This window comes from Bradysia coprophila (genome assembly GCF_014529535.1).
Source record: "Bradysia coprophila strain Holo2 chromosome X unlocalized genomic scaffold, BU_Bcop_v1 contig_173, whole genome shotgun sequence".
NCBI classification, from domain to species: Eukaryota; Metazoa; Arthropoda; class Insecta; order Diptera; family Sciaridae; genus Bradysia; species Bradysia coprophila.
The window spans coordinates 248,424-263,831 of record NW_023503302.1 but is presented as its reverse complement, the minus strand read 5'-3'; the positions used below and the strand labels follow the sequence as shown (position 1 = coordinate 263,831).

Genomic DNA, 15,408 nt, shown 5'->3' with positions numbered 1-15,408 from the left:
TTAAAATCTGATTTCGCTTTTCCGTATACGAATATAAACAAGTTTGCACATACACACAGCAACAACAACAACAACAACAACAACAAAGTTTCTTTTTACAAATTGCTCTGTATATGGAAAATTGTATTGATAGATTACCAAACTGATTGTCTAGCAAATATACATTGTGTCTAAATGCTAAAATCTCCTAAAAATATAAATTGTCTTTTCCGACCTAGCCTTAAAATAAAAAAAAAATTAATAAAACAAAATATGTCATCAGATTGTTTGTAATTGTATGTAACAATGTACAATGTTTTTTAACATTCATTGGTAAGATCCATTTTGTCTTTGTGACATATTAAATTGTCTCAAACGAGGTTTATATTTTATAAATAACTTGCATATATTAAGTAGGATAGACAACCATAAAAAAGACTTGTTATTTCGTACAAAAACTGTGCTTATAGCGCATTCAATTTTATATTAATTTTACATATCTGTTTGTATCTCTTTATTGTAGATATCCGAGAGATGCATATACATCCATTTATACGTATGGGATACGTTTGGATGGACATGCACTGTACATATATATATGCACCACAACCGGATAAAAATAAATTATGGCCGAATTGATAAAGAATCTTCTGAGTAAAGAAATAGTTTAAATTTGAAATTGTTATCTTAATATCATCAAAATACACGAGAGTTTCACTCAAATTATTCTTATAGTTAAACATCTTTTTATGTGATGAAATGTGTTTATTCTCTATTGAATATTTTGTGCGGCCTGCATAATATCGTTGTATATAATATATATAATATACATGATGTACAATACACAACATGCAGAGAATTTGTTACGGTCTTCTTTTTTGAGGTGCACATCTTACACTTTATTTTCAAAACGAAAATGATTTTAAAACCAGAAAAACAAAATTTCTGTTGACGCTCTCTGTGTGTCGAGTCGACTGTGTATCATATTTCATAAAGTCCTCCTTTACAACACACATTCTATTACTTTGTTCAAATACAAAACAACAACAAAAAAAAAACATTTTTTTTATTGGTTTCATTGAATATAGCTTGCGCTTTTGCGCCTCAAGTGAACGAAAATAATGCCAAATTATTTCACCGGAATACTCTCAAAGTTAATTTTCATCTCTTTATTGGTTTTAGAAAATGATAAAATATGTTCATTCCTACGGATTTTGTTGCACACCTCAAATTAAATTCAATTGTTGGGAAACGTTTGTGGTGTGTTATTTGTTGCTGTTTTTCTGTATACGAAAACACTTCTTTCTGTTTTTTTTCTTCGTTTTTTGAAATAAACGATCAATTTAGTGAAACAAAACCAGAATGATTCAATATTTGAAGACTTCGATAGTTTTCATTTTGTTAATGGGCCGCACACTTCTTTTTTTTTTAATTCGATATGTAAAGGCATACCTGTTGAAGCGAAAATTATTCAACGGAATATTTGTAATTAAAACGAAATGATTTTCGGTCGTATTTATTCAGTATATGTAAATGCAAGTGTAGGACATTCCTATTGCATGTACAGAAGGGCATGGCACAGACATAATATATATCTAATATTTCGAAAGGTATGCTGAGCACATATTATATGAGCAGCACATGGAACATACTGAATAAAAAATTCATTAAGTGCTATTGGGAATCGGGAAAAGTCAACAAAATAGAACGTTTGAGTCAAATCTACCACCCTGTGGTTATCTAAACAATGCTATAAAACGAACTGTAAGCTTTTTCGCCTGCATGGAAAGACGAAGATAAAAACCTAATTTTGTTGAATTTTGCATTTTACGTTTGACCTTTCGTTCAGAAACGGCAAGCGAATCATTCCAAATCCATCAAATCTGCTATTTAATTTGTTCAAAGTTTCTTCTATTGTATCATACAAAATCTATTACTTCAATATTTTTATCAAACATTTCAGTATATTAAGAAAACACCAACCAGAGTCAAATTTCGGGATCCGCTGCACAATCTTGAATTTTCTTTTATCAGAGTCTAAGTTTCCTTCAGCTGGTCCACTCATACAAACAAAGTGTTCATACGGGTTTTATAGTCACCGGACCAACTGGTAAAACAGCTGACACAAACTTAGATACAAATTCGGTTGACATTAACTGTATAAGGTGACGTAAATCTTGAAAATTATAAGGAACTTTTTCTTACAAAATGTATGGAAAGTAAACTTATAAATCGCAGGTTTTACGTCGACTTATAAACATAAGAGTGAAAATCGCCATATCTTCATTGTAAGTTTGAAAATAGTAAATCGGTCATGTTGTGAAAGAGTTTCTTATTTTCATTGTGACAGTAGTACACTCCTCCGGTTCGTCCAATTTTTAATTTTTAAATTGAAGCCAGATAAATAAACAATAATTATAACCGAGTCACCTTTTCCTTCACCATTTTCCCAACCATGAACAATTAATGAACGAAGAAAAAAAGATTTAAATAATCTGAACGAAAAAGGTGTACAAACGGTATTATTACCTTTTTTTCTCTCTCTTTTCGTTTCTTGTTTGATCTATCTTAAGTCAAAATACACATCAACTGACGAAAACAAAATTTAAGAAAGTCGTTAAATCATTACATGAAAAGATATTAGCAACATAAATATTTAATTTAAAAAAAAGGCCTAATACGTTTATACACTTTACGCGGTGTATAATCTGTCTGTACAATCTGTATAAAATACATGAAGTACGAACAACGAAAATAAACAGAAAAAAAATCCGTCGAGTTTTCGAAAAATAAAATTTAAATTCAGAATATTTTCCTATAGTCAAAAAAACGAAGAAGAAGAAGAAACCGAAAAACGGTGCAAGTTCCTTTTCAAAAAAGAAGTTTCTCATTTTTATTTTTATTTTCTTATATGTGATTTGTTTACTCTATTTGTTTATAGCTTAACAAACTGCATTCTTCATTATGAAGTAGTTTCAATCTTATGTGGTTTGTTACCGAATTAATTTGTGATGAAAGGTTTATTTTTATGTTGAGGTGAAGATCAGTGCGTAAAATGTTGTGGCACTTTGAATTTTATATATATTTATATTACTCTCAGTTTATTATATAGACTAACATCTCTGCGACGAATTATACGTGTTGTTGTACAAAATTAAAAAAAAAACTACACAAAATTATGTTATACACTCGTTATCATACAAGGTGGAGAAACACAGGCAATTCTTAATAGCCCGACATATAATATAAGTTGTGGCGTACTACACACCAACGAATACCTCATTTCATTAAATTAGTTTTTCATTTTATTTTTATTTAAACCAGATATAAAACAGAACTAACGATTCATCATAAAGTATCCCTTTTGCTTCTGTTGTTGACAATATAAATAAAATATAAAAAAAAAATCAGACGAGGAGACGAGAAAACAAAAATTCAACGACATTCTATCCGCTCTGGCTTTGACTGCTCTGACTCTATCTTTACATAATAAAATAAATTGTTGACGATTTCTCAATAAAATCTCTGTGTGTCTTAAAAAACCATTTTTTATTGGTTTTGAGGGAAAGTGTTATTTTAATCTGAAAAGAGATATTGAATATTTGTGAAGGGTATGGAGGGTTTTTTTCTTTATTCATCTTGTAAATTGTTGCTAGTCTGCTTGACGCTCTGAATTTTTATGTCTTCGAAGCGTGACATAAAACAGTAAACGAAGTCGAAAAATGTCCTTGGCACTATGCGTGGGTATAGTTAGTTGTAGTGGATTCCGCTAACTGGATGATTTTCCATTCAATAATGAAGTTAAAAAATGACATGACATTATAGGTGGGTAGTTAACTGCAGTACGCTAAGTGGCTAATTTTAGATTCAATAATTTCAATAATTTTAGTTTTTTTTTGTCTTGGAAGGTTGGGCAAATGGCGAAATTGTTGTATAGCACACATATTGATGGTACGATCAATTCTAGTACTTCTTTTGATCATTAATAGATTGATACGAATTCTTTTAGACTGTTCAGACGGGAGAGAATGTAAGACTTGTACGTTTCGAAAATTGAAATTTTAACGTTACGTAATTTTATTGATTCGTTAGTTTTTTTTCATACACTTTATTTACAACATAAAAATATGGAGGGCGAATAAACGCAGATGTGTTGTCACTTGAAAAAAGTCAATAGAAAAAATTGTCCAGGAAACCCTCATAAGGTGCAGAAAATCCTGAGTTCAATAAGGAAAGCCCAAGCCCACTGACATTTCGAGAAAATCCTTCGAAATCGTCTGAGGATTTTTTTCAAACTTTCAATCATCCATCCCCAACCGTAGTGTTTGTGCAAAAGGTTACCAGCAATTGTTATTGTACATTATGATGGGGATTTTCGTCCCGTTCGTCAACAAAATCTAAAAATGTGTTCTCTAACGGCACCTACGTTTTGAAAACAACTATCACAGCGAATCAAAACACATTGCGATTTTCAGATAATTCTGTCTATTAATCAAAGTAAGAAACTTTTTAATTGACGAATTCTTTTTTTTCTAACAAAAACGTTACGCCTATACGCTCACATACGTATACATAAGTTATGTCAAATAAAATACCACAAGCCATTTCGACTGTTCACAATATTCTACGCACTCGTTGTAAGCTTCTTTTTCAGACAACACCATGATAGATATTCCAAAAGAGCAGAATTAATTTCTAATTGCAAGCCATTTATAATTCTGTTGTCTTTGGTACACATAAAGTTAGATAATGTTTTATTTATAAACTCTACTTGTACTCTTTTAAATGGTATGTTTGAAACAGCAAAAATATACGAAGTCGTCTACATAGTAGTCTATAGTGATTTTGAACACAGAGCCAGTCATAATATGTGGCCATAAATTTGTGGTTCAGTCTTTTCTGTTCCAAAATAATCGACATCTTTATGTGGCTGGTTTTGGAATATGTTTTTGTTGTTCGAAGAAATGGGTTTATACAACTATGCACCATAATGTACTTTGCCTCAACCAGTTTCGTTCGGATAGCGTTTTTTTTTTTGCTACGGAAGAGAGCTTATTGGGTGTAATTTAATTTTGATGCTTTTTTTTGCTTTGAAGTTTATGGTTTTTTCACACTTTACTTGGATTAAATATAGCTTCCAATTTGGTAGCAGCAATTTAGTTTTTTGTTTGCTTATTTTTATGAACGGCGCGGAGAACCAATTCAATCAATAGAACAAAATCTACTTTACTCTCTGTTGAAATGAAATTATTATTAGTGTTCAGAAGGGTGGGTACGGTACGGTATATATATACATCGAACAATGGATGAACGATTTCAAGGGAGTGAAAGTTATCCATCGCAACAGTTGAATGTTATATTTCACAAGTAACCATTTTTGCAATCTCTATTTTATTGGTGACCGTACTCATAATGTTTGTACTCAAAGCGATTTTTTTCCTCCTTATTTCTAAAAGACGTGTTTATATAAATGCAAGCGACAAACATAAATTTTGATCAATTTACAACTGGATTTTTGTTGTTAAACAATCTTAACCGATCATCAATCATTGTCTGCCTGTTGACAACATTTGTAAAAATTATACACTTTCATCATTAATTAAATATATAAAAAAAAATCTCATCGATTTTTAAGCTACTTTAGATTGTGTGAAGAATAATGAGGGAACGAGTGAATGTACTGGTTATTCACAGTTTGCTGTGTACACCTTTTACTGGTTTCAACAGCGGAAAATTATCTAAAAGTTCATAATGTCCCATTTGGAAATAATAAATTCTTGCGTTCATAAATCAAGACTCGTTAAATAACACTCGGTTTCTACTTCACCAAATCAACCATTCGTAGTACTGAGGGGTACTGAAATTATTGAAGAAACAATGGAAGATCAGTACTCCTTAAGATCAGTAAAATAGTTTTCGAATTATCGAAATTTTTCGTATGTCTGAGGAAGATGAAGTGCTTCAAACGTTACGCAAGGTTATCTATTGCATAAATTTCTCTTAAACTCTATGAGACTCTTTCGAATGACTTATCCATATCCATACTTTAGAAGATAAGCCAGAAAGACCTCTGCGTCGTTCAGCTCTCCGTTTACTTGACTCTTTCTTCCAAACAGTGAAAACACCGTTTCTCTTCTATTTTTTGAACTGTCAATTAAACGGAGAGTAATAGCAAGGTGTTAAACTTGTATGAATGAAATGTACGACATGTATTACACATAAAATGGCGATTTGAGTGACCTGCCCAAAGTTTACGGTAATGAACTAAATGGCATAAGTGCTCGGAGCGGAGGCTTCAATATTGAAAGAAAATTCTAGGAAACTCGAAGTTTTCACTTTTCGCTTGCCCTTTCCATTCAAATAAATAAAAATAGCGAAAATCAACGTTTACTCGGAAAGAACACATACGAACCTAGGAATGACTTCACTCCGAAGGCAGTTGCTGGCGAAATACTGAACCGATTATCATGAACCTCTTTTGGATTGATATGGTCATTTCGTAGATGTGGGAGGATAAGTGGAACGAATGGACCAAACTGGTTCACATCCGTCCATCGTCATTCGTCATCGACCAACATTTTTGATTAATATATATGAATCATGCTACTCAAATTAAATTAAAGTAAACTAGATACCATAGCACTGTGAGTACTATGAAGAGACCTAAAAGACAAAATCATTGCATAGAGTGTCCGAACTGTTTTAGGTGAAACAATTGCAATAACTTTTAACAATTATGTCGCAGTGTAATTAAAATGTTTATATGCAATAGCAATGCGCTGCATCAGTTTCCCATTCCGATATCCCTTCTCGTCTTATTACCATCCAGGGTGATTTTAGATTTTTACGTATTTGCACAAATTAAACCAAAAATACGTTAATAACATCCGAAAGGTCTTCGTAATAAAACCGAAAAACGTTAATAACACTCACTGCAGACAATACACCTAAAGTGTTAGTATCACCATCACCCACAACGTAAATATTTTTAAGTAAACAACACCCAGTTTGATCAAATAAAAACTGTGCAAAAGGAGCAATTTAACTGTCTTGAGAACTTTTGTTAAAAAGGAAATCGTCTTTCGTGTGGTGTTATTAACGCCCCCTTTTTTGGGTGTTATAAACACGATTGTTAACGCTCTAACTATAAACCCTTTCTGTGTGCTGTTTAGCGCTATGGGCGATATAAAGGTAGTGTTTATAACATTTCCGAGGTGATATTAATGCCTTAAGGCGGATATTTGCCAGTTTGCTGAAGGTATTGCACTGGAAAAAGACTAATTCAGCAACTTTACGGACGTAAAAGTAGCAATGTGAACATCATAGCACATAATCGCCTCACAATAATAATGTTCTCCTCATCTAAGCTCGGTTTAATATGACCTAGGTAACACTTCTTCGAAATGTATTAGCCGTTTGTAATAAAAATAATTTCCAATTTCCAAAATGGCATTTCGCTAAATAGAATTTTATGCTACAATACGTTTCTTCAGGAATCGAAAGATATTTCGTTTTTAAACCATTCAACGATGGAAAGGAAGTGAAGACAACCAATGAATATAAATAAATTAGCATCTTCCTGTTCCGTAAATGCAAATTTTATCTATTTGTACGTCTATTATCTACGTAACTGTTATGATTCACTTGAATATTAAAACAAAATACCACATTAAATGATGCAATGCCTTTGTGTTATTCAAATTTAAAGCGAATTTCCGAGAAGAAATCTACTTCAAACGACGCATAATTTCGAAGTTAAGACAGTCATTACGGGAAGGTATAGTAAAAATGGGGTGAAATTAGTCGGACCATTTCAATTTTGTTTTTTCTCGGTGTATACAACAATGAATTTCTGTGAGAAAATTCAAAAGCAATTTCACAATGGAAGGGACTTTTATTTCTTGTAAAAACATTTATTGAAATGTACAAAATGAAAAGTTAAAGAAAATTTCCTCTCATAGTTTTTCTTTTGCAAACAATTTCTCAACCGAATGAGAAAAAAAATGCAAATTTTCATTTAGTTGTGTGTCGCTTTACCCTCGGATGATAATGAATTGTATTTTACTTCATTTAAGAAAATCTAAATATCCTTGCGGAGATTGTTGTCGAAACATTTTCTGAAATTATAGTACAGACGAACTTGTGAAACCGGTACCACTGGGCTTGGGCTGTGATATCTGAAATTCATATCTCTACGACTTGAAGGCAAAATATATATCTCGTCTTCTGTCACACACTTTTTTTTTTGTCCATAAAATATATTTCCGTTGAATGTTTCGTGTTTTTATTACATCTGAAACACCCTTGCAAATTAAATGAACGGAATGATGAGAAAATGTTTCCAGAAATGTATATAGATAATTTCACCCGATGCAAACACATCGTACGCATTTTGTATTGTGTTGTGTACTATATCTAATAAATAAGGAAATGTATCCCTTCTTCGCCATTCCGTACCCATATAATACACAAAGTGTAATGTCACACAGCACTATCGCATTGTGCGACAATAATGAAAAATGAACATCACGATGAGTCGGTCTCTCCTCTGTGTAAAGTTATACATACTCTAACAATTAAGCATAATTATTCCAATTGAGTGAAGCGACTTGAATTTGATCTATTTCTCTTTAAACAGAACGACAAACACTTTTTTATTTACTTTCTGTTCCGTCATTGCTCTCATAAAGGAATTTCATTTCGAAAACGATGAAGAAATTTAATTTACCTTTTCGGTAGTAAATAATATACGAAAAGGTATGCGGTATAAATAAATTATAAGCAAAAGGAGGAATTTGTGTGTTCCTTTATTCCTATTTAATGATTTCGTCCTCAATTATAATTCAATGAAAATTTATTCGAAAACATTTTGCATGTTATTCGAACGCAAAATTGTCAATCAATAACAAAAGGTTTTTTTCTTTGGACTTGATCAGGATTTCGTTATACATCAACCTTATATTTCGTTAACGATAGACAGATGGAATTTTATGAAAATAAAAATAAATTGACGGAAACATGGAACTCATATGAAACAATAACTGGCCATTATTATAGAGAGAAGCTAGACAGCGAATTTATTCTTTCTTTTTTTCATACGTTAACGTTTGAATGGAAAATGAGGAATGCGAAATGTGGAAAATATACAAGGTGACGTTCAGACGGAACATGTCCAGAAAAAAATATGGATCGGGCTGAATTGGGTTTTATTTATAAAGACGTATGAGTGGAATTTTGTTAAATTTTCATCAAAATTATTTGGGACATACCCGAGTATAATCACTAAGTCTTTTTTTATGTGAGTACAGAAGGGTAGCTTTCTTTGACAATTATAAAAAATATTTTGTCTGTGTCTTCTCAACATTCTCTAGAACTCTAGAGGTTATCCACACTAATTTAAAGAAAATTCCAACACTCCAGAGAGAACTCAAAGGGGATGTGAAGGTGATACGAAAAATGTGAAACCTTTTTATTACGAAACCTTTTGAAAGTGGCTAGTCATCTCTTTACAACAACGATGATAAAAATCATCGATTCTAACATTCTAATGTAATATTGTACGTAACCGAACCTATGTTAAAACTATAACTAATGAAGTAGTAGATTACGTCCTGGTTTGGACATTGTTATTTTGACGAGTGTGGCTGTTGCAGCTCGAGATGAAGGCGAGGGATGGAATCACACCAGTCAAAATAACAAACTCCGACTGATGACGTAGTACATTTTACTTGCGACCACCCCCACAAACTAGTTTTAACATTTCTGTCATTTACGGAAAACGAGTGTCGAGTGGATCAAACACAACGAAAATGTCCGTATTATTGCTTTCATGGTGATGCGTCTGTAAAACGTTCAAATGAAAGTTCGCGTAGTGTAAAAGCACTCCCTCCAACAGAATATTATCGAAAAACAATAAAAAATGCAGACAGTATGGAGCAAGAAACCGTATGGAATTTCCATATTATGCGGAATGATTCTAATTTATTAATTTCAAAGGGATTAAACATTTTAGTTCGTATTAATATGGGATACTTGATGGGAAGAGTAATATAATTGTTCAACGAAGTAGATGTTTTGTATAATTAAAAATTTCGAAATATTTTAAATCATAAAAGAAACGCAAGGAACAGAAAACAAATTGGAATGGAAAATTGAATATAGCAATATTGGTGCAAAAGTCGTAAAAAATGTATTCGACGTTGTTGCTTTATATGCATAAGGTCCTGTTGTTAGTATTCTGCACGGTTATATCGATATTTAAATAAAGGGTAAAAAATGTGTGAAAATATTTTCTGAATTGTTCCACATCGATTCAAGAAAGAGCTTTCTATTTCCATGCCTTTTTTCATTTTTTTTTTATATTTTATTGTGGTGGAATTTTTTATGCTACAATGAAATATAAAATGGAATTTCAATAAAAGAAAAGTAAACATTTTCATGTCAATTGTTATGGAAAAATCTGTAAATTTGAGTAAACATCCCTCGGGGCTTAAAGAATATTTCCTTTTTCACAAAACCACAGAACACTCTCTAAATAATAAAAACAACACAAAAAAAATGAAGAAAAAAATATTGATTTCGATATCAAACACCCTCAATTAAAAAACATATTTTATCCAGAAAATGTTATTGCTTTTACTCCTCGTTCTGTTCCAATTCGTCCCATCACATAACATTATATATGTAGTACTCTGGCGTATTCAACTCATGTTACAATTGTACACCATGACCCTATTTGCCATACATACTTTTATATATTTTTAAAAATGTATTTCTGTTTGAACGTAATTAAATGATCGATCATTCATATCCAAAGCGTATATTATACCATACACACAATTTTTTTTATCTGTTCTCGGTTCTGTTCATCAAATATTTACTCACCTTTACATTCGTTTGCATCCCTATACGTTGCCCGACCCCATGGCCTGTCAAAGTGAAACGGTCGACACCTTTCGCAGTCACGACCAGCCGTATTGTGTCGACATTCGCATGTCAGTAGACCGTCGGTTTCATTTTTTATGCATTTCGATGCATGCCCATTACATTTACAACGACCACCGACCGCAAAATCGGATACAGCGTAGTCATGGGTGGACATTGTGACGGCCGTTGGTGTGGCTATACTTTCGATGATATTGGCACCGATGCCATCGTCACGGTATTTGGTAGTTTCGACGGGATGTGATTCGAGAAAGAATTCTTCGTTCATGTCTTGCGGCATTTGTAGACGGTGGAAGATGACCCGAATATCGGTGGCAGTTACCCAATCTTGTAGTACGGCCGATGAGTCAAAGTCGGGTGCTGATGGTCGACCCTCCAATGTGCTGAAAGCAATTCTAGCACCTTGACTCGACGTATCGCCGGAATGTCGATGAGAATCAGAACATCTTGCCTCCTGTTCGTTTGATTTGGTTATTGTTCCACGATTCGGACGACCGTACACCTTGCGACATTGTGAACTATAAAATTGAAATGGTTGCCAGCTCTTGCCGAAGTCAGCGCTCTTATAAATGGCAATCGAGTCTGGCTTTATCGACTTCGGGCAAAATTGTAAACTGACATAGGTGAGTTCGTACTTTTTGCCCAGCGATAAAGTCAACGTCACATTATCCGGCGGTGCATTGGGACCGGTCGGTGATTTAATCGAATCGGATCGCCAACACGTCACATTGTTCGGATTATTCAAATCGGTGAGCGATGTGGATGCGAATCGTTTATGGTTCGATTCATCGCAAACGTGACAAACGGATTCGGTGTTGGATGGAATGTCGCTCTGATCACAATATCGGGTTGGTCCATTGACGCCACATTGGCTGGATGCAACAATTTGTGCACCGAATGCAGCGTTCACAAAATCGGGAATACAACGTCTCGAACGCTCTTCGTCGTAGCATGGATCGGTCAATGGTTGAGCCGAAAACATTTTCAAATATGAATCGGCGGGTGATGAACCAGCAAAACACATTTGAATTGCATGATGGGATAAAATCCAAAATAAAATTCTTGATTTCATTTTATTTTTCCTTTTTGTAACCGTTGCAATTTACATAAACTAACTCTCGAAGAAACACTGCGTGTATTTGGTATTTTCTTGTTTAAATTATTATTTACATGACATAGATGTTTGCACTGTAACTGCAACTTTGGTTGTTAAAATAGAAGTTGAGAATATTTTTCGTATTTTAACTTTTTTTTTTCTTTTTTTTTTATTTTAAATAAACAAAGAACCGGAGAATCACACAATTTACTATGTTCAACTGAAAGTAACAAACGGCTCTTCACTTAGAGCTTTGGTTATTTTATTTCGGACGAAATATATCGAAAAAGAACTTGCGTTGAACAAATATCATATATTATTGGGTATAATATTAAATATACAAGTACGCCGTGTACTTACTTACACACCATACACAGCACCTCGTTCCTCTTTTACATTAAAAATAAAAATTTATTGTATTTTAACACATCACAATCTTGCATTATACATCGTATATATCCCATTCACAGAATAGAATTGCATTTAATTAATTGTACAAATTAATGAGAAATTTATTTATTTTTTGTTGTTATATTCATTCACAGTACCCAACATAATTCTATCGATTTGGCGACAAAAAGTCTAGCAGCATAGTGTTTTGCTTTTGTTACGCATTTCAACAACAACAACGAAAAAAAAATACCGAATCCAAATTAACTCAACTATCCAATGGCAAGCCGATGATACAAAATATATCTTCCGTTTCGGAAGGTTTTAAAGCGACTGGATGTCGTTTGATGCAGGGAGATTTCATATTCAGTCGACAAGAGTGCCGTGTTCTCGGGATGGTTGAAATGGTTGAAATGAGATGGCAAATGAGAGGTAATTTCGATCTTTTTTTTATATTATATGATTATATACGAACACAGCATCTGTGCGGAGAGACTTACTTGTAACAGAACCAGCCATTCGACTGAGATTTTACTCTTTTGTTACATTTTACAAAACACATTTTTTGTTCGTTCTTTCTGTATGGTTATGCCCATAGCATAAAACAACACAGTGAGCAGTCGTTCTCTTTATATTTTGTCGAATGAGGGTTTTTTTCCACAACAAGAGAGAATTCGGTGAACATTTTCTATATATACGACGACTGTAGCATAGTTATGTTTTGGAGCATTTTGATGCACAAACTGTATAATGTAAAAATTCACTAAATATACCTGATCTATTTTTTCATTACTTTTCGAATTTTACTGAACTATAAACAGTTAGGCGTCGGGAGAGGGAAAGGAATTTTTATCGGAAGAAGAAGAAAAAAAATGTCGTTTATTAGAGCACGATAGAATAGATTAAAAATAGACTCCAGTTAAAGGGTTTTTGTCAACCTAATTTTTAATTTTAGAAATCCTACACTTTATTTTGCTGATTAGAAAAAAAAACAAACAATGATCTGTAGGTAATGTAAATTGTCGTGTCCTCCGTAACACCATTGATATGCAAATGTTTTGAAAAACACCTGTTTGTATTTAGTGTCATCTATATAAATCACAATATAATATTGGCTATTGTATACCATGTTTCAATGAACGGGTTATTTAACAATAAACGTATGTTTAAAGGAAATTAATTAAAATCCGCTTCAGTATAATATCCATTATGCGAGTTATTATTCCATTAATTAAACGAAATCGAATTTGAACACAAAACAAACATTCATCGATAACCCTAACAGAACGGAATATTTTTCGCGGTTTTTTTTTGCAAATTCATTTCATTTCAATAGGTTGTTTTATGTAAAATCTTAGATTGATCGTCGAGTACTTAGTCCTTAAAATTTTTATTTTTCTTTTACCATTTTTGATTGTATCGACGGAGATTAAAGATTAAATTTTCGGTAGAGATTACGTCAAGGGTACTGTGTGGTAGTAAAGTAAATGCCGCAGAAAACGAGTAGATGCGACCAATAAGCAATTTCTTGATAATCTGTGTGAATTTACAGTCACACAATTTTCCCGTGTCTGTTGCCTCACAAGCTAGGCTTATTAGTGTAGTTCATTTTTACACGAAACTATAGCAAAAAGCATCATTTCAAATTACCCATTGAATCAGGAGGTGAGGAATGCCGATGAAATATTTTTGTGTGTTCCTTGAATTCTAAATTCAATTCCATGTTTACTGTGGTAAACTGAACTGAACTGAATATTAAACCTTCATACATTTATGTTAGAACAATCTTTCAAATAAACTTCATTAAGAATACGTTTACGGACATCCCTCACCTCCTAATTAAATGTCATGAGTATGTATATCTGATGCCCTCCATTTAGGTAGAGCATACATTTAATTTTCCAGAGTCCAAAGTGTAACTTTTTGAGTTACAGGTCTGTCTGGCAACACTGAATCGCGGACATCATTTAGTTACGTTCTCTTAAGATTTTCTAATGAATTATAGTCCTCATTATGAACGTAATTTTCTTTGTCTTCTTCCCCTTGCAATTTAAGATTTTTATAAGATGTAACGATTTACTATGATTTGATTGAGATTTGCTTGAACTACTCTAGGAGACGATTTTCGCTGCGACATTATTATAAACGAAAAGGCTTCTGTTATCGGAATGTTACTTTGTGTATCCAGCATGCGAAAGAATAATAGTGATTCATATTAAAACAGATAAATTTGAAGAAAGTTCTTGAATGTTAAGAAGTAGTAAATTTGTTACTTAAAATGTTTTCCGTCTGTGAAAGGTTAATCTCATCTCAGTTCACATCACTTAAAGGGAATTTTTTAATTGAAAGACGATTCAAACGAGCCATTGCTTGCCCGGATTTTCACAAAAATTGGTTCACGTTTTGGTGATATCACTCTTAATAGAAGTGGGAGAAAGACAAAGTCAAAAATTTTGAAATAACTGACAGCATTATGGTAAAATTGACTACCATAATTATCACAAACACAAAAAACAAGAGCTCAATATTGTCGATGACGATTCAAGGAGACCAGGTAGTGCATTGCGGAATATTAGAAATAATTAAAGTATATTATGATACCGGGGAATATTGCCAGCGTTATACACTCGTGTATGTGAAATATACAAGAGAGTAATACGCGTGAAATATTCTCTTGTATCATATTATAGTAGATCTGTCCAAAATGTTTATTTTGAGGATTTAGAGGGATAAGTGTGAGATTATCGTTCTAGGCAGATAATAGTTATTTTCATCATAAGGAGAGAAACCACGAAATTACAGTATACGTGTGAATTCGTATGCCGAGAGAATTATTTTGCATAAGTATGCTGTTTCGTCGAGACGAAGTCGAAACGCAACATACATACGTATGCAAAAATAATTTTTGTGTGATACGAATTCACACACACACTGTAATTGAGTGTGTTCTCTCCATATGATGAACACGAAAAATAGAAACAAAAAGAGCAAAAGAAAGT

General features: G+C 32.9%; 1 protein-coding gene across 2 annotated transcripts in view; it reads right to left on the bottom strand.

The window, feature by feature from the left end:
* The window catches only part of LOC119068077 (netrin-B), a 33,922-nt gene extending 21,135 nt beyond the window's left edge, over nucleotides 1-12,787 (bottom strand). The window contains exon 1 of one of the 2 annotated variants that reach the window (XM_037171483.1): nucleotides 10,864-12,787. In XM_037171483.1, the coding sequence (XP_037027378.1) occupies nucleotides 10,864-11,995 (1,132 nt within the window). In that variant the 5' untranslated portion in view covers nucleotides 11,996-12,787. The remainder of the gene's footprint in view (nucleotides 1-10,863) is intronic. The other variant, XM_037171484.1, reaches the window with a different exon arrangement.
* Between the last annotated feature and the right edge of the window lie 2,621 nt (nucleotides 12,788-15,408).